The 22474-nt window shown below is 45.4% G+C and overlaps 1 protein-coding gene across 1 annotated transcript in view; it reads right to left on the bottom strand.

Moving 5' to 3' along the window:
• Nucleotides 1-776: 776 nt before the first annotated feature.
• The window catches only part of TMEM132B (transmembrane protein 132B), a 223861-nt gene continuing 202163 nt past the window's right edge, over nt 777-22474 (bottom strand). The window contains exons 6-9 of the mRNA XM_066561984.1: nt 17677-17882; nt 10069-10342; nt 8482-8673; nt 777-7258 (exon numbers count right to left, since the gene is read on the bottom strand). Coding sequence (XP_066418081.1) covers nt 6104-7258; nt 8482-8673; nt 10069-10342; nt 17677-17882 — 1827 coding nt within the window. The 3' untranslated portion in view covers nt 777-6103. The remainder of the gene's footprint in view (nt 7259-8481; nt 8674-10068; nt 10343-17676; nt 17883-22474) is intronic.

Genomic DNA, 22474 nt, shown 5'->3' with positions numbered 1-22474 from the left:
GAACCAAGAGGAATCTGTGCCCAAAGCACAGCACAGACTTGGTTCTCTGAGGCACTTCCTAAATCACAATTTTCAATCCATTTGTCCAATTGACTTTATACAAACCCACATTCCAATACATTAGAAATTACAATGGTGCTCATTAAATCACCCAGGTGATGTTAAATTGCTGCCATTAGTGGCCAGCCAGACCCCAGGTGTGAGCAGCTGAAAGCAGCAGGAGGAGGCAGCTCCTGGGGCTGATTCCCAGTGCCTGGAGCAGCCCCAGTTCCTGAGCTTGCAGGGGGCTCTGGGTTTCTGGCTCTGCCAGAATTTCCAACACCTGGAGCAAAAAGCTGAGGCTCAAATTCCCTTTTTTAGCATTAGCCAGATGCTTTCCTGCAGCTCTCATGAGGAGCTCAGTGGTCACTTAAGAATTTTGAGGCTCTTGGAGTCTAATGGGAGCTGCAGAGGATTCAGAGGATTGAATCCAATTTCTGACCTGTGGTGGTTCCCACTGGAGAGCTCAAGGACAGGTTTGGTTTGTGCCTTTTTCCTTTAAATCTGAAGGTGCTCTTTGCAAGGCTCTGCTGATGTGGGAGGTTCACTCTTGGGGCAGGGGAAGGAGGACAGGGCTGGAGCAGGGGAGCAAACCCTGGGCTGGGTAATGCGGGGATTTGTGCTGCTTTGGGGAAGGGAACACATGAGAAATCCTCACTGCTGGTTCTGTTCACCTGGCAGGGGCACATCACCCTCAGCCCAGCCAGCAGCTCACCCTGACCAGCACCAACACCAAATGGTTTTTAAAAAGAAAACAACCACATGAACATTATTTTTATTTCTCCAGCAAAATCTGTTTCTTTCAGTCTTTCATTTGCTTCTCTTCTGAAGACTCAAGTCTTTATTTCAGACATCTGCCTATAGAAAATAAGTATATTTTAAAGGGCACATCAAAAATGAAAACTGAAGCTTGAATAACTTAATCAGCATACAAATTACGCAGATATAAAAGTTCTGTTTCATTGTCTTAACTTACAGTTTATTTTGTACAGAATTCATTATGTTATACATCTAAGACTTATTATATTGTATAAATATCTGGGGTGTGATGTATATACATTTCCAGTGTTATCATTCAGCAGTTAATGTATGCATTTCACAATACACTCTCGTGTATTTCAATGTAGTGCACATGATTTATATCCATAGAAGAGCACATCTGCTAGGAAAAATCTGCATTTCCTCGGTGGGGTTTTCACCCCACCTTGCAAGACAAGGGTTTCTCCATTCTCTGATGGACTCTTTGCACTGTCTATGGCTGTAAGGTCTGCTCGTACATTCCCCAGGATGAGTCAAGGACCAGCAGCTCCAAACATGAACATGGGGGGTTGGACAGGGGGAGGAGAGTGGGGCAGGGTCCCTGTGGGGTCCCTAAGGGGTGGGGAAGGGGCACAGGGAGCCCCAAGAACAGGATGGGGTCCCTAAGGGTAGGGAAGGAGTACAGGGAGCCCCAAGAGCTGGGCAAGGAACCTAAGGGGTCCCTAAAGGGTGGGGAAAGGGCACAGGGAGGCCCAAGAGCTGGGCAGGGACCCTGTGGGGTCCCTAAGGGTGGGGAAGGGGCACAGGGAGCCCCAAGAACAGGATGGGGTCCCTAAGGGTAGGGAAGGAGTACAGGGAGCCCCAAGAGCTGGGCAAGGAACCTAAGGGGTCCCTAAAGGGTGGGGAAAGGGCACAGGGAGGCCCAAGAGCTGGGCAGGGTCCCTAAGGGTGGGGAAGGGGCACAGGGAGCCCCAGGAGCTGGGCAGGGACCCTGTGGGGTCCCTGAGGGTGGGGAAGGGGCACAGGGAGCCCTGGCTGGGCACTGTGGGGTGAATGAAACGAAAGGTTCTGCCCATGGGCACTGGCAGCTCTGCCTTCCCTGCCCTGTGCACACCCAGGCTCTGCTGCCCCTCACTCCTGGCAGGGCTGGGGGCTGCCATCAGCTTTGCTTTCGAAGTTTGCAGCTCCCCCGTGTGCCATTAACCCCTCTGTGCCCACGGGGCTGCTCTGGGCTCTCCTGTGGGATGTTCTCACACACCCTGAGAGCAGCAGAGCCCCCAGAGCCCTCTCTGCACAGCCAGCACTCGGAGATGGTGTTGGTTTGGTATTTTTGAATCACAGGTATTGCTTCCCTAGGCACCTACTGAAGCAGCTTTCTAATTCATCTGCTCCTATTTGCAGACAATTCTACTTTCCTGCATACATACTTACATACATACATTTTGAGCCTTTTGATCACTTGGCTACCATTGCTTTGTTCTCTCAAAAGCAGAGACTCTTTCATCAATGTGTAAATGCTGTTCAGTTAACAGCAAAGTGGAATATTATATATTCCATGAATAAAATATTGTATTTAACAGCATCACTGAAAAATATTTAGGTGAGTGGGAAAACTGGGGGGGAGGAGGTGTTTGAAATAATTTAAAATTGAATTTGCCTAAATTTATAGAGTACGCCATAATTTTGAAAGTAAAATTTGAGATACTTAATTTAAAAGGAACTGATCAACTCAGAACTGTTTTGCATCAGATACATTCATGTTGAATAGATTTTCCTTTCATCTTACAAGAAGTAGCATAAAGGCTCAAACCAGGATAAAATAACTCCACTTTATTGGTGTTATCCCAGTTTTGCTGAAAATAGAGAGTTCTCTCTTCCCACTTCTTTTCTCTTTTTTTGTATTGCTTTTTTTCCATGGTTGTATTGCCATTTTCCATGTAAGAGCTTTCATGTGATGACATGTGATGGAAAAGAAAAAGAAAATCTATGAACCTGCAGACCTTTCTTTTTTCCCCCCTTTATTGCAAGATCTGGGGATTGGGTCTTTTGGTGGACAGCTGCTCCCAGTTCCACTGTTTAACTGGTTCCCAGTTCCACTGTTTAACTGGTTCCCAGTTCCACTGTTTAACTGGTTCCCAGCAGCAGCTGTGCTCCTCCCTGATGGGCAGGAATTGTCATTCAGCTTGGGCAGAGGAGGACACCTCTGTGCCTCTAAAACCAGCCCAAATTCAGCCACTGAGCCACCCAAACCCTCCCTGAGGAGCTTCATGGCCACGCTGGGACCTGACCCTCAGTGGCACCTGTGACCTCCTGCCCCAGTGGGTTTGGGATCAGCCAGAGCCAGGAGCAGCAGGAAAGTGCTGGAAAAGCCAGAGGTGTCCCCTGGTGGCTCTGGCCCCTCCCTGAGTGCCCAGGCACAAGGGACAGCCAGGGACTGGGCATCAGGGACAAGGACAGGGACAAGGGACACCCCAGTGTGCCAGCAGGGAGCCCCTGAACTTTGGGATCCTCCAAGGGACGTTCTCCAGCTGAGGGAAGTCACTGACCTCAGTTACCATGGGTGAGGCAGGGGAGCAGCCCAGGACACCTGCATGGCCCTGGGGACACAACAGGGACACCAGCAGGGAGCCTGCAGCACTGCTGGAGCCCAAAACAGGGCTGGAAGGAAAGGTTTCCATGAGGAGATGGAACCCAAAACAGGGCTGGAAGGAAAGGCTTCCATGAGGAGATGGAACCCAAAACAGGGCTGGAAGGAAAGGCTTCCATGAGGAGATGGAACCCAAAACAGGGCTGGAAGGAAAGGCTTCCATGAGGAGCCTCACAGAAGTGGAAGGAAAGGTTTCCATGAGGAAATGGGACCCAAAGCAGGAGCTGAAAGAAATATTTCCATAAGGAAATGGAACCCAAAGCAGAAGTGGAAGGAAAGGTTTCCATGAGGAAATGGAACCTCAGGGGGAGTGGAAGGAAAGGCTTCCATGAGGAAATGGAGCCCAAAGCAGAAGTGGAAGAAAATATTTCCATAAGAAAATGGAACCTAAAGCAGGAGTTGAAGGAAAGGTTTCCATGAGGAGATGGAGCCTCAGTGGGAATGGAGGGAAAGGTTTCCATGAGGAGCCTCACAGAAATGGAAGGAAAGGTTTCCATGAGGAAATGGAGCCTCAGAGGGAGTGGAAGGAAATCTTTCCATGAGGAAACAGCTCTCTCTGAGGCCACGGCCTCGCTGGCTCACTGAGGGCTTTGCTCTTTGGGCTCTTTGCCCTCTGCACCTGCCAGCAGAGCTTGGTTCCTCTGATTTCAAGACTAAATCAATTTGTGGTCAGCTTGGGTCAGTTTATTGTGCAAACAATAGTAAATAGGGTTTTTTTTTTGTTCTGCTCTCTGGTTGGGCCAAATAATGCATTGGAAAGAGAAGTTAGATTCTATAAAGGGGTTTTTTTTCATGTTGTTAGTAATAAGGATCATTGTAGGAATTCATCTTTCCTTATTTCCTGGATCATTGAAAGGGGAGAGAACATTTGTTAAACAACCCAAGACTTCATCTGACGCACAAGTGCTGCATCCCTTATGAAACAGAAGCATATCTGTGCTCTATTATTTTCTCTCCTCAAAATTAGATTATAACAGATGCCATCTCCTCCTGTGCAGTTCAGTGCCAGCAAAAGCAAGTCTCTAATCACTTATATAAGCCTGGTGTCCTCACTTCTAGTCTCTATGTTAAAATTCCTGTATTTTGCAGCAGTTACATTAAATATGTTCCCAGTTGTGGATTAGGACCCAAATGCAGAATTTCCCACAATTTTCTGGTTTATATAGAAATTCAAATCTTGCTTTGATCTGCCTAAAGGATGGGAGCTCCAGTATGTAAGGCAGTTGGAATTTGGCTCTTGTGGTTATTGCACAGGATCCATCACAAGAACATGTGCTTTATTGGGGGCCTTAAGTATTCTGTAGATTCAGGTTTTTCCTAACTGTAATTTTCAACTTATCTCAGTCATCCTTCAGTAAAAAAAACAGATGTGATGCATATGAAATGGCAGCTTTGTTTTCCTTGATAAAATTGGATAGTCCCTTGTGTGGCTGCAGTCCCAATGTGTCTTTTCTTCCCTTTTTAATGAAACTTGGTGTAAAGTTTTTCTCTTTAATGGCTTCACGGCCAGGGATGTTTAGACAAGGCTGTTGAGCATGAACTTCTCTGGCCTGCTGAACTCTACCCCCAATGGATTCATTAGCACAGAGTAACAGTGACTCCAAGCTTTGCTTATTTCCTAGGAAATTTTCCTTCCCACTTCTTTACGCATTCCAATACCGCGTTTGACTTTCCCACTCAGATAATAACAGGTATTGTCAGCCAAGCTACTGTTTCAGCAAAGCATTTCCCTTTGAAGAATGTGCTGGGTTTTTTTTTACAGGCTATTTTTTCATATTAGCAATGACAAAAGTGAACCCAGGGCTACTCCTTGATTTTTATTTTCCAGGGTTTATTATTATATTTACAGTTCCCTGTAAGAAGACACAACCCTTTCCCAATAAGAGTTCTAATTCCTTTCTATGTTTCAAATACTAACGACCCAAATGGAAAGGAGGAAGATAATCAGTGGTGAAGGAGGTATCTCTGGGGGCTGAAGCAGATGAATAAAAAACTCAAATCATTATAAATATTACTGTACTACACTTTGGTACAACCAAAAAAAAAAAAGCCCAAACCCCTTCAAAGAAAATATTGAATGTTCCCTAAGTCAAATAAAATTCACAAACAATATAGGAAGAAATTAACCACATGGGGTTTTTTATATCTGTAAAAAATAATAAGACTACTTGGCTGCATTGCACATAGGCAATAAAATGAGATTCATTCCAATCCCTTTTTCCGTGAGCCTCCTCTCAGGCTGTGAGCAAGAAATGTCCACTGTGCTTTACAAAGGACGACGACTAGAAAAAATCAATGCAAACAAACATCCCTTTCTTTTCTGATTGACCATTTCTCATGAGAGATGACCAACAAATGGAGTCTCCTCTGAGTCTGAGCGCAGGTGGATCAGCACTTTGCTAGAACCAGGCAGTACACAGCAACAGCCATCGTGTGTGACACCTCCAACACCTACAGGGAGCTGTTTTAGGGGCACATCCTGGTTTGTGGTGAAACAGGATTAACTCAGCCAGCCTCTTGGACCTGCTCTCTGCCATCACGTTATCATCTCAGGACCTCCAGGGTTGGGCTGTCTTGTTCCTATTGCTGACTGGACTGACTGCTCCACCATCCATAAACAGAAGGCATAAAGGTGATTACAAACATAAGAAAGTAGTTTTACATATTGTCTTGCAGTCTTTCCATATAGTCCCTAAGTTCCTTGGAATCACCAAGATTCATATCTTGGCATACCCATTTAATATTATCATCACTGTCAAATAGAATTGAGTTGGTGTAGGGGCCTCCATCCTCTGGCAGTATTGTTGTATATGAAGTGAACTTTACTCGCTTCTGCTTTGGCCCAGAAGGATTTATAGGTTCACTTTTAACTTCTTTTTCACAAAGGTACTCAGAAGATCTGAGGATATGATTATGAAGAGTCTTCTGAGAACTCCCATTAAGGAGAAAGTTGCTTTCTTCAAACTGCATCCCTCTGTCAATCATGGTAGTGCACTCCTCCGATGGGAGCGAAATGTCCACTGGGTTTTCCAGGAGCTCCACCTCATTGCCAAGCCAGACCCAGTCATGGGAATGGGGGATGTTGCCTTGCTCACTCACAGCAAACCTTTTGTGCCTGTACTTCCAAGCAAATGCCACGCAGTTAATCAGAAACACCAAGATTGCCAAGCAGAAAACACAGAGCAGAGCGTACATGCCAATCTCCAGGTCTGTCAATCCTCTGGAAGTCAATGAGAGATCACTGGGATTGTTTTCTCCTGGTATTTCTACCTGGGCAGGGAAACCTGTGAAGGCAGTTGGGTTGTTTTGAAGCTGGCCATCCTCCAGGGACTCCTGATCAATGGGAGAGATGAAAGTTGTGCTTTTGTTTGCATTGTCCTCAGGACCGGACACGTCCTCGTGGTTTTTGGACCAGTCTTGTGCTGTCCTCTCTTGCTCTGCAGCTTTCTCTATGGCATTGCTGGCATGGCTTTTAAAATCTTTCTCCACGTCATCGATGTCGTTGGTGCTCCCTTTCTGGTCTGAATCCTTCTGACCAAACTTCACTTTGACGTTTCCTTTCCCCACGGCCAGAACGCTCTTGCGCTTGGTCTTCTGGCAGGGCTCGCTGATCACCATCTCAATTTTGATCAGGGGCCCCTGCCCGTCCCCTTCTGCCACCACCACGGGCCAGAGGGACTGCAGGCTCTGGTGTGAGGACACCACCATCTCATCCAGGGAGGTGATGGCCATGGAGAAGTCCTTGGAGTCATAGATGTCCAAGGGCGTCACCGCCCCGTCGCTGAACAGAACCCAAGCACTCACCACAGCCTCCTGGTGGGGAGAGGATGAGGGGGAAAACAGGTGTGAGAGACAGAGCACAAATCAGACACTTGGTTATTAAAGTCTGAAAAAGAATATGGAGTTTAAACTTCGGGGTTTCTTTTTGGTTTGTTTTTTTTTTTTTTTTAAAGAAAATGGAAATGTCTACTCTGCTTCTCATTTTCTTGCAGGCTTGTGTTCTCTAGACCACTGAGGCATTCACCTCACCTTCAGGAACTATCAAAGAAACACTCATGTAAATTTAATAGAAATGCTGGAAAAAACAATTGACAATTCTATTTTCTCAGTCTGAAGAGAGAAGCCTCTTTTGAATGCTGGAGCCTTATGATGAAAATTATCATATTTCCAACATCACGGTCAATTAGGTTTGTAAAGGACCCATAATGGGGAATTTCTCTAATGCTGCAGTTCCAGGGCCTCATGGAATGCAATGAGCAGGGCTGGAATGTGTCAGGCCAGTGAGCCCATCCAGCCCATGGAACAAACTGGGAGGAGAACACATCTCAGTGCAGTACTTTATATTTTCTGTCATGCTTTCAAATATGAAGGACTTGCAATATGCAGGACTTGCAATATGCAAAAGGGATTGTGGTCTTTCCTGGGAACTATAGAAACACTCATAAAAAACACATTTTTATGTTTTGACCAAACCAATTTGTCTTCTTGCTGCGAATTGCTAGTGCAAAAAATATAGTTACACTTTCTGCACTGACATAGAACCTCAGCTCTATGAAATCTATTAAAAACCGCATACAGAATTTGTTCTGTGGTCTCATTAAAAGCTATTTAATTCCTCAGATTATATGGTTCAAAGTAAGCACAAACTCATCAGTTTTCAGCAATGCAGGTCATGAAAACTTCTGTACCTGCAGCCAGAGGTCATTTTGGCTGAGCTGACTTTGTGAGACAATTAAGGACTGGCATTCCAGCCCTGCTTGCACAGCTAGGCTGCATCTCCCCACGGAAAAGGAGATTTTTGTGGCACATCCATGTTTGTTTGGCACTGTGCATCCCTTTCCCTGTGCTGTGAGCTCTCCAGAGCAGCTCTGGAGAGTGCAGGGGTCGCTGTGCAGGGGTCAGGAAGATGAACAGCCTTTACTTACTGCTTTTCACAGCCATATATTCATTACATTTGCTGCCTAAAATTTGCAGCAAATTCCTCTGCCAGAGCAGAGGGAACATGAAACGAATTGGCTGCATTTTTTGGGGCATACCTGTTTGGGAGTGCGCAGGATGTCGTGGGCAGAGGTGGTGGCAAGGATGGCTCTCTTGTTTCCTTTGCTGCTCTGAAAGGACACAGACAGGCCTGACACCAGCTGCACCCCCAGGTCAGCAATGGTCACCCTGTCATCCAGAACTATCACTGTCTTCTCTGCCAGGATGGAATCCGAGAGAGGGGACAGGACCTGGCAGGAGAAAGGAAATGCCCTGCATGAAACAGCAATGAGGTATTTTAAAGGCAGGCTGGCCTCCAACCAGCACACCAGATTAATCCTGGGTTTGTCACGTCCATGTCTAAGCCAGAGCTGATGTTTACCCCAAGATATTACACTCGCTTGCTGATAAATTACTTTATCTAAACAAATAATTTAATAAAACAACAAATCACTTCAAAATTGCAGCTTGATCTCAACAAAAATATATAGAATATAGAATAAATTAAATGGATTTGTTGGGGTTTTTTTGAAAGTCATTTTTGTGGGGTCTATAAAACTCCCTGTTAATGCAGTGCAGCCCAGGACAAAATGTAAGACACTGATTAACACTGAAACTCAGTGAGAGGATAAATAAGTGCTCAAAGCCTGGCTGATGGGAACTTGGCCTGTTGCCTTTCTAGGGACACAGGACCTGAATGAAATGAAAGTGAGACTTGCAAAAGAACTTTGGAAATCCCACTGGGTGCCTGCCTGCATTTTTCAATGCCAAAACACTCCTGCCAGTTGCTCTAAGACCTTGTTTCCAGCATGCTCGGAAAGAGACTCATCTTTATCCTGGTGACAGAAACAGCTGCTTTGAGCCCAAAATAGTTGAGGTGTGATTTGTCTAATCCAACATGAGAAACCTGCAGCACGGCTCCCTGCACTGGAGCTTCCTGCTCTTTTAGGGTCACTGGAGAGGAAGAGACATTTTAAGGGCAGAAATCCCTTGACCTCTCAATCCCATTTATTTCAGGTTGAAGGGAGCTGAGCCCTAAAATCCCTGTGTTGACTCCAGAGTGTGACCAGAACATTGCAGGTGTTTGCAGCCCCTGAGAAGAGCCCCAGTGCTTCCATTCCTTTATTTTGATTAAGGAAGGTGCATAAATTTGGACAGAGGTTAGTGGGGGATCGTGAACACCCCAAAAGGTGTCTGAAGATTATCTTTGTGTCCATGGTTTGTGATCAGTTTTGTGAACATAAAAGGACTAATTTTTCAGATATGTTGAAGCATGTCAAGGTGCATGTAGATATTTGGTACAATTTCCCCACAGTTATGCTCATATGGTCCCACTGAAGTGAAAAGGAGCTGGCTGTGTGCCTCATGTCACCTCTTTCCCCAGCCAGAGCAATCCCCCTGTACTCCAGTCACACTAGGATGGACAAATCCCTACAAAAGCTTCACCTAAGGACATTTTATGGAAGTGACAAACAGCCACAATGAAAACCTGCTCCAACTTCCTTTTCTGTTTAGCACGCCCATTTTTTCAGCTTTTTAAAATCTTTTTTCCCCCGAGATCAGTGAATTTTCCACCCCAGCCCCGAGCCCTGCTAGGCCAGGGTGTGTGTGAGCCTGAGCCCCCCGTGGGGCTGCGGGGGCTGTACCTGCACCGTGGTGATGCCTTGCTCACGCCCAGCCAGCACCCGGCCCTCCTGCAGCTTGGCCACCTTGGGCTCCTCCACCTTCATGAAATCGGCCACCAGGTCCGTGATGTCAAACTGCCACTCCGAGCCCAGCAGGTAGCTCAGGTGGCCTCCCAGCTCCGAGGACTCGGCCACAAACTGCGTCAGGACCCTCACCAGGGCGTGCTGGTACTGCAGGGTGCAGCCTTTGCCCTTCTTCTCGTCATCCTCCTCATCCTCGCTGTCCCGCGTGGGCCTGTGAACACAGCCAGCCTGGTTAGATCCCCCCAGCCCTGCAGAGCTCCAGCTGCACCTCCTCTGGGTGGGATGGGAAAGGGAAGGTGATTTCCACGAAGCTGGAAAAGCTTAGAGCCAGGAAGAGCAGAGAAATTCAGAGCTGTGAATTTCTATACAGCCATACAGAAATGCAGCTGTGAAGTCTGAAGGCAAAAAAAGTCACAGTGGTATAACAAGCAAGGACATAAAACATTACCTTGAGTTTTAGGCTAAGATAGACCTTAAGACTGCAGAAAAATATGCTTAACATGATAGTAGAAGGTTTTAAGCTTAATAATGAAGTATTGTGTATTGTTAACAGAAAGCAGACAAGCCAGCATTGTGTGCAGCAGGTGTAGGTGTAGATCATCCATCCATCCATCCATCATCCATCCATCCATCCCTCCATCCATCCATCCATCCATCCATCCATCCATCCATCCATCCATCATCCATCCATCCATCCATCCATCCATCCATCCATCATCCATCCATCCCTCCATCCATCCATCCATCCATCCATCCATCCATCCATCCATCCATCCATCCATCTATCCACCCATCCATCCATCCATCATCCATCCATCATCCATCCATCCATCCATCCATCCATCTATCCACCCATCCATCCATCCCTCCATCCCTGTGCTGTTGAGAGGCACACCCTGACTGTATCCTCACCTCTCACAGTTCCTGCAGTGCCTGCTGTGCTTATGCAGAGACCTCAGGGAGCCCCCAAACCCCAAATCAGGCATTTGGGCTCCCCCTCAGGGCAGGGTTACTCAGATTACACTGTGCAGGACACCTGCAGCATTGGACACACTTCCTTCAACGTCTTCTATCTGTTCCCCTTTCAAAAGAGAACCTGTGAAACAACCCAGCTTTCCCTAGATCTCAGAGAAGGCATCACAGTGATTTGTACATGATAGCACTGCTGTCACACCTCACAGACTTTTTTGTCTGCTTGAAGACCCAGTTTACCACCAATATTTAATATTTTATATTTTTTTTCTCTTGTTCATTGCCTGGCACAAACACATGGATCCTCTTATCTCTTCCAAGTCAGGTATTAAGCAGTGGATGGTCACACTTTTACTCATTATGCCCCCATGCTGTGGATTCATTGCTCAGAAATAATTTCCCTCCCTCCTGTATTTATTGAGCCTGAAGCCACCTCTATATCAAGGGTGGGAAATACAGGATAAGTCTCTCATTTTTCAAAGTATTGCAGGAGGTAGTTTTGTGGTTACTGTGTCCCTTTATCTCCTCCTTTGAAATAGCAGCTATGAAAAACTATTATAAAACAGAATTGCTTTTGTTATAAATTGTTTTATGACAAAGCTGGCAGCCAGTAAGCTGAAAACATATCTAAGAAAAACCCTTGTGCTCTTCAAAATGACTGAAAGTCCCAGTGTTACAGAACCTAATCCACTGGAAATACATTTTCAATGCATCACTTGTTAGCTGAATATTTATATTCAGCCTCAAGTAAATGGTCTGTGGTGCCTTTTGGTTTAGTGTGTGTAAAACAAGTGTCTATCATTACTTGCTGAGTGAAACATCATTGAATAACAGTGGAATTGTCAGGGGGAAGGCTACTAAAATAGAATTTATATTTCCCAAAGAAATTAGTCTTAGAGAGTTTGACTAGCTGGATATTTCAGAGAAACTTTCAGTTGTTCTCTCCCTCCCAGCACTGGTGTCAGTCTGAAGTCAGCTCACAGTTGGCAAAACAGCCACAAAGAAAGTTCTAGAAGGGGAATGTTCATTGGGCTTCTGTGGTGCACATCCATCCATGCTGTAAATGAATTCATGAACTCCTTAATGTTCCCACTTTCAATTTATTCCTGTGTTCTGACCCTCTCCAGCTCAGCCAAGCCATAACCCAGCTCTGAACCATCTCAGACTCTGGCAGGACCAAGCTCAGCTCTGAGATTCTGGGATTTGACCCTCTCTTAACAATACAGGCAGTAACATTAGTGCCTGTGCAGAACTGCAGAAAAATGTGCAAAAGCTGTTCAGGTAAGGAGCACTCGTGGGATTTGGGGCAAAAGAGCACAGAACTGATGGGAACCAGCCTTGTTATGGGAAAGGAGACCCAGAGCCAGTGTGATGTGGTTGGCAGGAGATGCTCACATATTCAACACCCACCCCAGCATCATGCACACAGCTCCCTTCCTGCTCCTGTTTGTCCCTGCCCAGGGCAGGGGTTGCAACAAGATAATCTGTAAGGTTTCCTTCAACCCAAACGATTCTGTGAGTCAAATGTTTTATTCAGATCCAATGGGTTGCTGTTTATTTATGTGCTTGTTTATTTCTACTTTCACCGTTTAAAACTTTGCGCTGCTGGATTGTCCAAGAGGAAATCTCTTCAAAACAACTGGAGGGAATTCTTTGTCATATTGATAAATATGAGCTGTGGGATGACCAGAGGGGAGGACTGCTGCTCAGGGGCACAGAGGGAGCACTCCTGTCCTTATTTCCAGGACTGGCACCGTGTGGGCAGCCAGTATTTACCACAACAAAACGATGATTCAAGTCCAGCCCATTCCTTGGGGTATCTTAAATGCAAAGGCTCCATTTCAGCACAAAAACATTTAGAGATGTTGATATACTTCTGCTCAGAAACATGTTTTCTGTGGCAGACAAATGTGGAGCATCAGAAAAGCCTCTCCAAAGCCTGGGATGAGCAAGGCACGTTCTCTGTCAGTGCAGAGGAGAGGGAGGTGTCTGAATTTTCAGTACAAGCTTTGCAAATCTGCTTTGCCAGGTCTCAACTCAAGTTCTTTCTGGTTTTGTTTTATTTTTTAACAAAGGATATAATTTTTCCACTTAAAAACCACAAAATCAAAATTTAGGCAGTAAGTCAGTGTTTGAGATCCAGTGAATTGCACAGTTCCCTTTAAACTCCTCATTAAAGTGTTTTCAGTAAGCTTAAAATCCTTCATTAAGCAGGAAGCTCATTTTCTGCTCAAGACAAGTCCTGGTGAATATAAGCTATTGTTGCATATTGTGCTTTTTTCCCCTTGGTCATCTCTGCAAATCTCTCAGAGTCCTCCTTACCCTATTTCTTGCTGCTTGGCAAACTTGCTGGGAAGGTTTTGTGCTTTTCTGGAGCGAGCCAAGGTTGCCAGAATTACATTAAATTTACATTTCACAGAGAGAAAGGCTCTGCCAGGGAGCTGAGTTAAAGCAGCATTCTGTTCCAAGGGTGCCTGCAAGCACTGATCTAATCAGTGATCTGTCAGCTCCACATTACAGACCTTGTCTCTGAGCAGTTGAAGTGTGTCTCTTTTAATCTGCACCCTTCTCCAACCAGGCATCACATTCTTGGGCCAGATGCTAATTTTCTGTTTAAAAAAAAAAAACCCCAACCCTAAAGAAATCAGTTTTGCTGGGTTTGGATTTGAAATACTCATTACAAAGAGTCGTATATTTAAAAAACATTTCCAACACCCCTAATTGAAAAAGAAATCTCTCTCAGATACAAATTACAAACCACTAGAAGCTGATTTAGTGGAAGCCACAGAAATAAGCTGCACATAACTCCACTCACAGTTCAAGAAGAAATGTAATTTGGTACTTTCACAGATCTTGAAAATACAGCCTACCTATTAACAAAAATCTCCAAGGCCTTATCTCCAAAGGACATTAAAGTCAATTAACCAAAGGAGCAAATTTACAGCGTGTTCCAGCTTTGTGCAGATGCTGTTACCCACCAGTGGGATGGTTTGAGTCCAGTGTCTCTTGATTTCACAGCTTTACTTCTGAGGGGCAGCACTCCCTGAGGGTTTAACTAAAGCAGTTTCTTTTCTCCTGCTTTTAACCCAGGCCAGCTTTCCTGCTTTTGACTCCAGAACTGGACAGGACCAAAGCAGAGCTCAATAAACTCTGCTTGAAGGGAAGCCTGTGCTGGTGGTGTTGGGAGCCTCCTGAAAACAATGTCCTATCCCAACTGCAAACATTTACTGAAATTAAATCTCCAGCTTGTTCTGTGAGCCTTTAGCCATGCAATTCCTATTAATGCAAGCTGAAGCCACTCATGCCATGTAAATATGTGTGCACAGAGCTGGTGCAGGAACCTCAAGAAGAAGGTAATTATTTTGCAGATGCATGAGGAATAGAAATAAATGTTCTTGTTAGACTAGCAGAGTCTGCCTGGACCTCTTCTACACTCTAATATTTGACTTTAATTTAAATATACACCTACTGTTTGCTGAGGCTGGGGGCTTGTGCAGCCTGTGCTGACTCAGGCACCACTTTCCCTGCAGCACTCAGGAGATGATGGTGGAGCTCAATCTCACCTGCCCAGGGAGGCTCCTCCTGTCTGCAGCAGCACTCACCAGAGATCAAGTTCTCCTCCTGATAATATCACAGATTTGCCATATATTTGCAGGTGATCTGGTAAATTGTATTGCTGCTCTTACACAGGGGAGAGGAATTGGGGTTTTTTCCAGTTCCTGGTATAAAAGCAGCCTGTATTTTCCTTTCTGCTCTCTGACAAGTTCCTGCTCCTTCAGACCAGCTACAAACCAACACAGTTCAGACTGTGCAGGGGGCATTTGTAAAAGTTTTGTAAAGGCCCTGCTTTCTTCACGGCTCTGTGGAAATCATTCAAGAAGTCAGAGAGGCAAACATGTCTGTAATCACACGTGTTTTACAATTACAAACATGACAGGGTTTATGGGGAGCAGCAAGACATTTTACTGGCTGGAGACCCATCCCTGGGAAGAACAGATGTGATCTGGGGCACATAAACTCTCTCAGGTCTGAAGGAGAGCAGCTGTATCAGAGGAAGAACAGCTATGCCAATGCACAAACGTTTCTTTTGCTAACAGCGCCAATAAACACGTTTAAAAGATCATTGTAAACCCAGTTCTATTTTGCCATCTGGCTCAGCCAGCCACACTGTGGGGGGGTGGGAACGAGGCCCTGGGGCAGCCAGAGGAGATGAAAGAAACTCTGGAGGTTGCTGAAGTGTCTCTGCACAATCCCTATAAAATATTCCATCATTTCACCTGCTGTATGTTGGTGAATAACTTTATAGCAATGCTCAGCTCCTGCTGAGAACACCAGCAGTGGTGTGAGGACACCAGCCCTGCAGGACAGGAGCCAAGTGGAAAATGGTTTTGTTTGTGGTGAGGTGAGCTACGAAGAAGCCACAGTGCAATCCTGCCATGACCAGAACAGTGACATGGTTTCAGTGGATTTCTGGGCTAAGTTTAAGGCTGCCTGAGCCTGTTGTCAGGGACTTTGGAAAGAATCCTTGAGTTTCCTTCAAGGACAGATATCAAAACCCTCATGCAAATTGCCAATATTGGCTCTCACATGAAGGTGAAGTTGAAACAACACAATGCTATGGCTTCACCTGCTGGGAAATGCTTGGATTTGGGGTTTTGGCAAAGATAAAAGCACTCTGCTCACTCTCAAACCTACAACTCCTGACTGCAGTCCAAATGTCTTGAGTGCTTCAGCTTATCACTTAAAAACTCATAAAAACTCCCCCATGTTTAGGATTTTGGGAAACACATGGGAGATGGAGGTATAAGCAGATTAAAAAGTAAAGAGAAAAGTCATAATAATAAAAAAGAGCCAAAATGAAAATCCACTAAATCTCAGGTAAAAACCATCCAAATCTAAAAATAAAGGAAATGTAAAAACCTTATGTGCAAAGTAAATGTCAGCGTGAGCACAACTAATGCTGGCTCTGAACTATTGATTCAGAATAGCCCTGCAACGTTAAAAAAAACACATGAATGGTCAATGAAAGGAGAGATCATTTGTTTCCTGTTGAAACCTTTGCTGTTTACGTGGGCATGGACCATCCAGGGGGATGGCACAGGGTCCACACTTTGGAAAATGCCTGCAGGACGTGGGCCAGCAGCTCCAGTGCAATCCAAGCAGCAGCAAATGCTTTGCACCAAAACTCTGCAAAGCCTGCCAGCTTGCAAGCAGAACAGACTCTCAGACCATTCTCTTTATTTCAGCTGGCCAAATAAATCAGGAGGAGACACCAGGGGGGAAATTTCCAGCGCTGCCTCTAATGGGTTTAACTTGAGAATGCCCACGACTGCTAAGCAGGGCTGAATGTCTGCTCCTGCAATAAACACCAGCCTAATCCTGCAGCTGTGTGCTCAGCAAAATCCCACTGCTTTCAGCAGGATCTGTGCCTCAGGGCCGGGACAGCAGAGGCAGGAGAGGGAAGTTCAGTGAAGATTTAAGCAGTCAGCTTAAATCCATTCATTCCTCACCCAGCACAGCTCTTCCTGCCTTTGTCACTGAAGCAAACACTGCAACTTCTCTTGTGCCAGATTCTCATCACCTCTTCTGTCATAGCCAGAAAAATGCCCACATAATCGAGAGGTCAGTCATTGCCCTTCTCTGGAGCTCCTGATCTGACCACCCTGCAAATCATGTGCTACTCCTACTTTTGTGCCCTTATGAAGTGTTGGGTAGTTCTCTCCACTGCTGTCTGGGCTCTTCAGGCTCCTCAGTAGCTGAGGTGTTCTCCTGGGCACTGGAGGGCTTTAGCTGGAGCTGCCACAGTGTTTAGCACTCCTCTTGCTGCTGCCAGCAAGGCTTTTTCACTGGGTTATAAATCTGAGCTGGTGGCACGCCTTTTCCCCACTAATATTTTTCAATTTCACCTGAAATCCACCAACACAGCAGCGTTCCTGGAAGTTCTTCATCTTGCAAATGATGGTTATTACAGAACAGGCATTTCCAGTAGGGAATGATGGGATCAGAGCTCAAAATCCCCACTGTCTCTGCCCTCCGTTTTCCCTGTCCACTTCTTCCTGGGGGAACATGATCTTCAGTAGGAATTGTTTCTTACTTAATTCAGAGCTGCTATGTACTGCAGCAGCCAGGTCTGCACAGACTGAACAACCACCCAAAGCCATGGAATCACAGAGGCTTTGGGTTGGAAGAGACCTGGGTCACCTGGTCCAAGGCAGTGACACCTGAACCCTTCCTTGGCCCTGTTATTTGTCCCAGCAAAAGGAACTGAGGTCTGGCAGTGCTGAATGTCTCTCACACACACACACACACACAGAGCAGGGTTGTGTTACACCTACAGGAGAGGTCCAGGTCCTTTTCCTCAGGAATGTGTGCTCCAATGTCCTGAGATTGTGTGGGATTGATGAATGCTCCAGGCAAAGCACTGGTTTTTAAACTGCCCAGTGTTTGAACGAGGGCTGAGGCAAGACTGCAAGGCTGACTGCAATTTTTAAATGCTCATTTTCAAATGGCTGTGCTGAAAAAGCAGAGCCCCAGGCACGTGTGAGGAGTGGGCCATGCTGAGGACAGACCCACCTTTTGTTGGAGGTGACAGGGATCCTCCAGCCCTTGATCTGGCTGAGCTCGGTGTCAGAGATCTCGATCTGCAGCGGCAGCCGCGGGACCCAGACCGTCACCTCCAGCTGCGTGGTGAAATGCTGGTAGGTGAAATTCACAATGGTGTCCACTTTGCTCTTCATCTCCTTGCCATTAACAAAGATGGAGTCACAGCTCTCAGAAACCTTAAAAAAAAAAAATATATATATAAAAAATTAGGAAATGAATAAAAGTTCCTGAGGAAGAACGAGGATGATACATGAGTGCTAAGACAACACTGCAAATCAAAGTCATGCATATTGCATTTCCAGTTCTCTAATTAGAAGCAAACAGTGATAAATGGACCCCAGGGAAAGAGTTGTGCTTTCCTCAAAGGATACTACTCAAACTACAAAAATAATTTAATGATGTTATATAACCTGTGTGAATCTTTTATATTAGGCAAATTAAACCCTTCATGAATCAAACTCCATGTGCATCAACGTTTATGTTTACAACTTGTTTAAAGAACCAGGAAAAAATGGGGCCATATGTTAGTAAGAAAAAGACTGACTCAGAACCATAAACCAGAATCTTTTCCCTTTTCCTTGAGCGCTGTAATGCTGAAAGACAAAGATCCCCTTATGGCTCATGAGCAGAAGTGCAGCAGAAGCATTATTTTTTAGAACTTCTCAGTAATTGTTTTAACAAAATGTATTCATAGTTGCTTCGTGGCATTCCATGAAATCACTGCTACAAGCAGCGTGTGGGCTGTGTACTACAACTCATCTGCCCTCTCGGCCCCAGGGATCTTCTGGCACAAAATCCAGGTCCTGAGCACAGATCTTACTGATACAAAACCATGATGCAGGAATTAATTCAATCTGCATCCTAGAAGACAGGACTCCTTTGTCAGGAAGGGGTTTCTAATATATTTATAACTCTGTGTGTGTGTGGTTTTAGCTATACAAACAGTATAGTTTTAGATACACAAACACCCAGTCATGTGTAACATTCCTGTATATTATTCATGTACAATATTCATGTTTATATACATGTATAACATGAGTTATGTAGCTGCATGTGTACATGTATTTTATCTTTATCTGGTTTCCATTCTGCCTTGAAGAGAGAGAGGAGATCATTTCCCACAGAGTCCATGGTTTCAGTGTGGTTTTAATCTTTTAAGCCCACAGCTGATGAGATGTGGCTGTGTCCCTGGAATGCACTTTGTTCTCCTGTCAGGGCTGCTCTGTGTCACCTGTCCAAGGCTCTGGCACAGAGGGATGCTGGCTGAGCCCGTGTTTAAATTCTGGTTTCCTGGAATTACTGAGATAACTCATGTAGGCTTCAGTGGGAAATAGGCTGAGACACAGGCTGGGTTCCCTCTGCAAACCCAGCTCAAATCTTTTCAGATATTAACGGGGATTAGGGGTTACTGAGCCAAGAAAAAATCGAGAAAATCTCTGGCAGATGCTTTGTTTTGCTAAAAAAATACACAATTTTCAGATATGAAGTAAAATATCTGTCCTTCCATATTTGCCATATTCAAATCAGTTTCTCAGATCCTTTTCAATGTACTGAAATTACAATTGCTCATTTACAGAGGGGCTGAGCCGGGTGATGAGGGATGGGGCAAAGGAAACACAGTCCCTCTTCTGGAGAGAATATTCCTCCACATAAATGCTAAATGAACACAAGAATGTAAAAATAATAAATCCAGATAATCTGATAAAGAGCTTAAAATGGACTTCAGGCTCAGGAGTACCACAAATGAGATGGAGCATACTTGGAATCTTTTTTCCCCTCCCTCATAATGTGTCACAAGTGTCTCTGGAAAGTTTAAGCACATTAAGCAAGCCCATTAATTGAATGAGCAGTTGAGATTCTAAACCATAAAGCTTACATCGAGGGAGTTATGTGAGAATTAATACAAGACAGAAATAATTAAGAAAACTCAAAGAGGGAGGGATAAACATCAAGGCCGGATCAGGGGAATAACTAATATCTGACAAGACAGCAGCTAATTTTTCAGATTCTCTTCTTGCTGCACCAAATGTTCTTGTCAGCAGGCAAGAAAGGTGCTAAATTAGGGAACTGAAAATGGACATTAATTGTAGCTATAAAAATATCAGTCTAGGTGTTGGAATACTGGATGCTGAGAATTTTAAACTTTCTGTGCTGAAAGGCACAGACCCCCAAGAGAACACTGCACTTGACCTGAGGCCAGGAAGAAGCTTCCAAAATGTAATGATAGCACTGGGATTGTGGGCGTGGGGTTTGACTAGAAGTGTGTAATATCACAGGGTGGAAAACTTAGAGTTTAAGGGTTTAGAATATAACAATATATGTAGAGCAAGATGGAAGTTTTAGGGTGGAGGCTGGTCCTTCTTCTTCACCTTCTTCTCCCTTCTTCTCCACGGGAATGGGTGGTTTTGTGTAATTGGACAGAACAGTCCGCAGTGCGGGACACAAGGGATTAGTTATTGGGTTAAAAGTGAAAATAATTTAGGTGTCATCTCTTAATTGGATAGTTTAGCCTTAAAAGACCTTGTAGAGAAAGACAGTTGGCCATTTTGTAGCTTGTTAGTAGAAGGCTGTAGAACTCAGGACTTGTATGTAGATAAGAAATAATGAACATCTGCGTTTGAGCACAGAACACCGTCTGGAGTGCCTCAATCCTGACCTTGGCAGAGCAGACACAAAGCCAAGAGCCAGCAGTGAGTGGTGCCTGGTGTGGGGACACTGCTGAGGCTGGGACCTCTCTGGAGACACAGAGCTGGAAAGGAAAAACCCCAGGGAAAATAAAGAAGAAAGAAAAAAGGAAGAAAAAAGAACTTGGGCATCCCTAGACGCTGGTGAAACAGTTTGGAGCAGAACGTGGATTCTGGACATCCACGAGACGGGAACTGAGGAGGAGAAATGGACGGCGAGAAGTGAGGTATGATTTGCGTTCTTCAGGGTTAACCACAGACAGATAATGGGAAACATGAGATCAGAGAGAGATGCCTTAGATCTCCTACATTCAATGGGCAGGGAACATCCCACGGCTGTCCCAAGTGACCAACTAAAAGAGCTTTTACGCCGGGTGTAGGAACAGTTTCCAAACGCAGATCCAGGGGCTCTTTTCGATCCCTTTCTCTGGGACTCTGTGAATCTAAGACCATAGAATGCCGCTACGCTAGAGAACACAGCAGCAGCAAAAGCTCTTCTCGCATGTAGGGTGGTCTGTGAGGTTCCAGCCGGCAGAAGCCATGCACAGAAGCGGCACAAGAGGCTAATGAGATAATCAGCGCCCAGCCTCAGCCCGTGCGGGCCCTCCTCAGCCGGCGCGGCCCAGAGCGGCGGGACGGGCAGCGCCCGTGGCCCCGCTCCAGCAGCGTCGGCACAGATCGCTCCCCACGGCTCGCCCAGGGACAGGGGACATGCCAGCCCTGCGAGGCGCTCCCCACAGCCGGGGGAACCCCCGAGTTACCGGGGAACAGCCCGAGAGCGGGCGGGCCCGTCCCCGGTGCGCGGCCGCCTGGAACCGCGGAAAGCGCGCAGGGTCCGCAAGCCGCGCAGGCAGCGACCGCACAGCCACCGCAAGCAGCGCAAACCGCGGCTCCCTTCTGCCCGGAGGGAGCGGAGCGGAACCCGCGGCGGTTTTTAAGTAACAAACGTGGCTTTAGCTTCAGGCAGTGCGCAGGGCCCGGCGGGGACGGGCCAGGGGCACACGGAGGTGGCGGGAGGAGAGGGGTCCCTCGGGACGGGCGGATGGAATCTCGGACCGGGGGTGGCAAGCACAGAGCCAGAGATCACAAACAGCGCTTCTTTACTGCCCACAGACCCAGAGATCAAAACCAGCGCTTCTTTATTGCCCATAGGTGCGGCGCCGCGTGTCCCTTCCCCGCCCGCTCGCTCCCAAACCCAAGCTCGGAGCCACCTCTCCCGAGCCATTCCGGCACCGCCCGTGGCCCCGCCTCCCGGCCTGTCAATCACTCATTAGTGCAGCTCAGAGGCTGCGCACGGAACGTGCCCTTCCCATATAATGGCGGCGTCCTGCACACCTATTCCGTACAGAAAAATGGCGGCGCCCTGTGCACTTCCGTAATTTGTATACGTACTTCCGCTAACGCCATTTTGTGACCAACAAGACGTTAAACCTCCTGCTTCAGCGCCACCTCTGGCCAAGTCTATTATTGCACCCTCCCATTCTAATAGTATACAGCAACAAATGCAACCAGCAATTCCTCATACAGAGGGGTGTTATGGATACACATTATAATAGTGGCTTTTCGCAAATATTAAAATGGATTTTATATCTATCATGTTAAAGTAACTGTGTTATAAAGATATAGTTTGCATTTCTACTGTTAATTAGGCTTATACATAGTAGTGAAATAGTATATATATATATAATATATAATATATACTATAATATATACTATATAGTATAGTATATATTATATATATTATATATAATATATACTATACATATAATAATATATAAAATATATTATATATATTATATATACTATCTATTATATAATAATATATAATAGATAATATATATATTATATATACTATTAGTATTATAGTATACTATATATACTATAACACATATAAGTATGTGTTATAGATACATATTATAATATTGGCTTTTTGCAAATATGAAAATGGATTTTTTATGTGTGATGTTAAAGTAACTTTGTCATAAATATATGGTTTTTATTTCTAAATGCCCAGTGAACCATATGGTTCAGAGCTCAGGATTCACTCAGGTGTATCTCCCAGAAAATAACCTAGCCTGGATAAG

Source organism: Molothrus aeneus, chromosome 18, assembly GCF_037042795.1.
Source record: "Molothrus aeneus isolate 106 chromosome 18, BPBGC_Maene_1.0, whole genome shotgun sequence".
In the NCBI taxonomy this organism is placed as follows: Eukaryota; Metazoa; Chordata; class Aves; order Passeriformes; family Icteridae; genus Molothrus; species Molothrus aeneus.
Note: the sequence above shows the minus strand (reverse complement) of the source record. Positions and strands in the feature narration are given on the sequence as shown.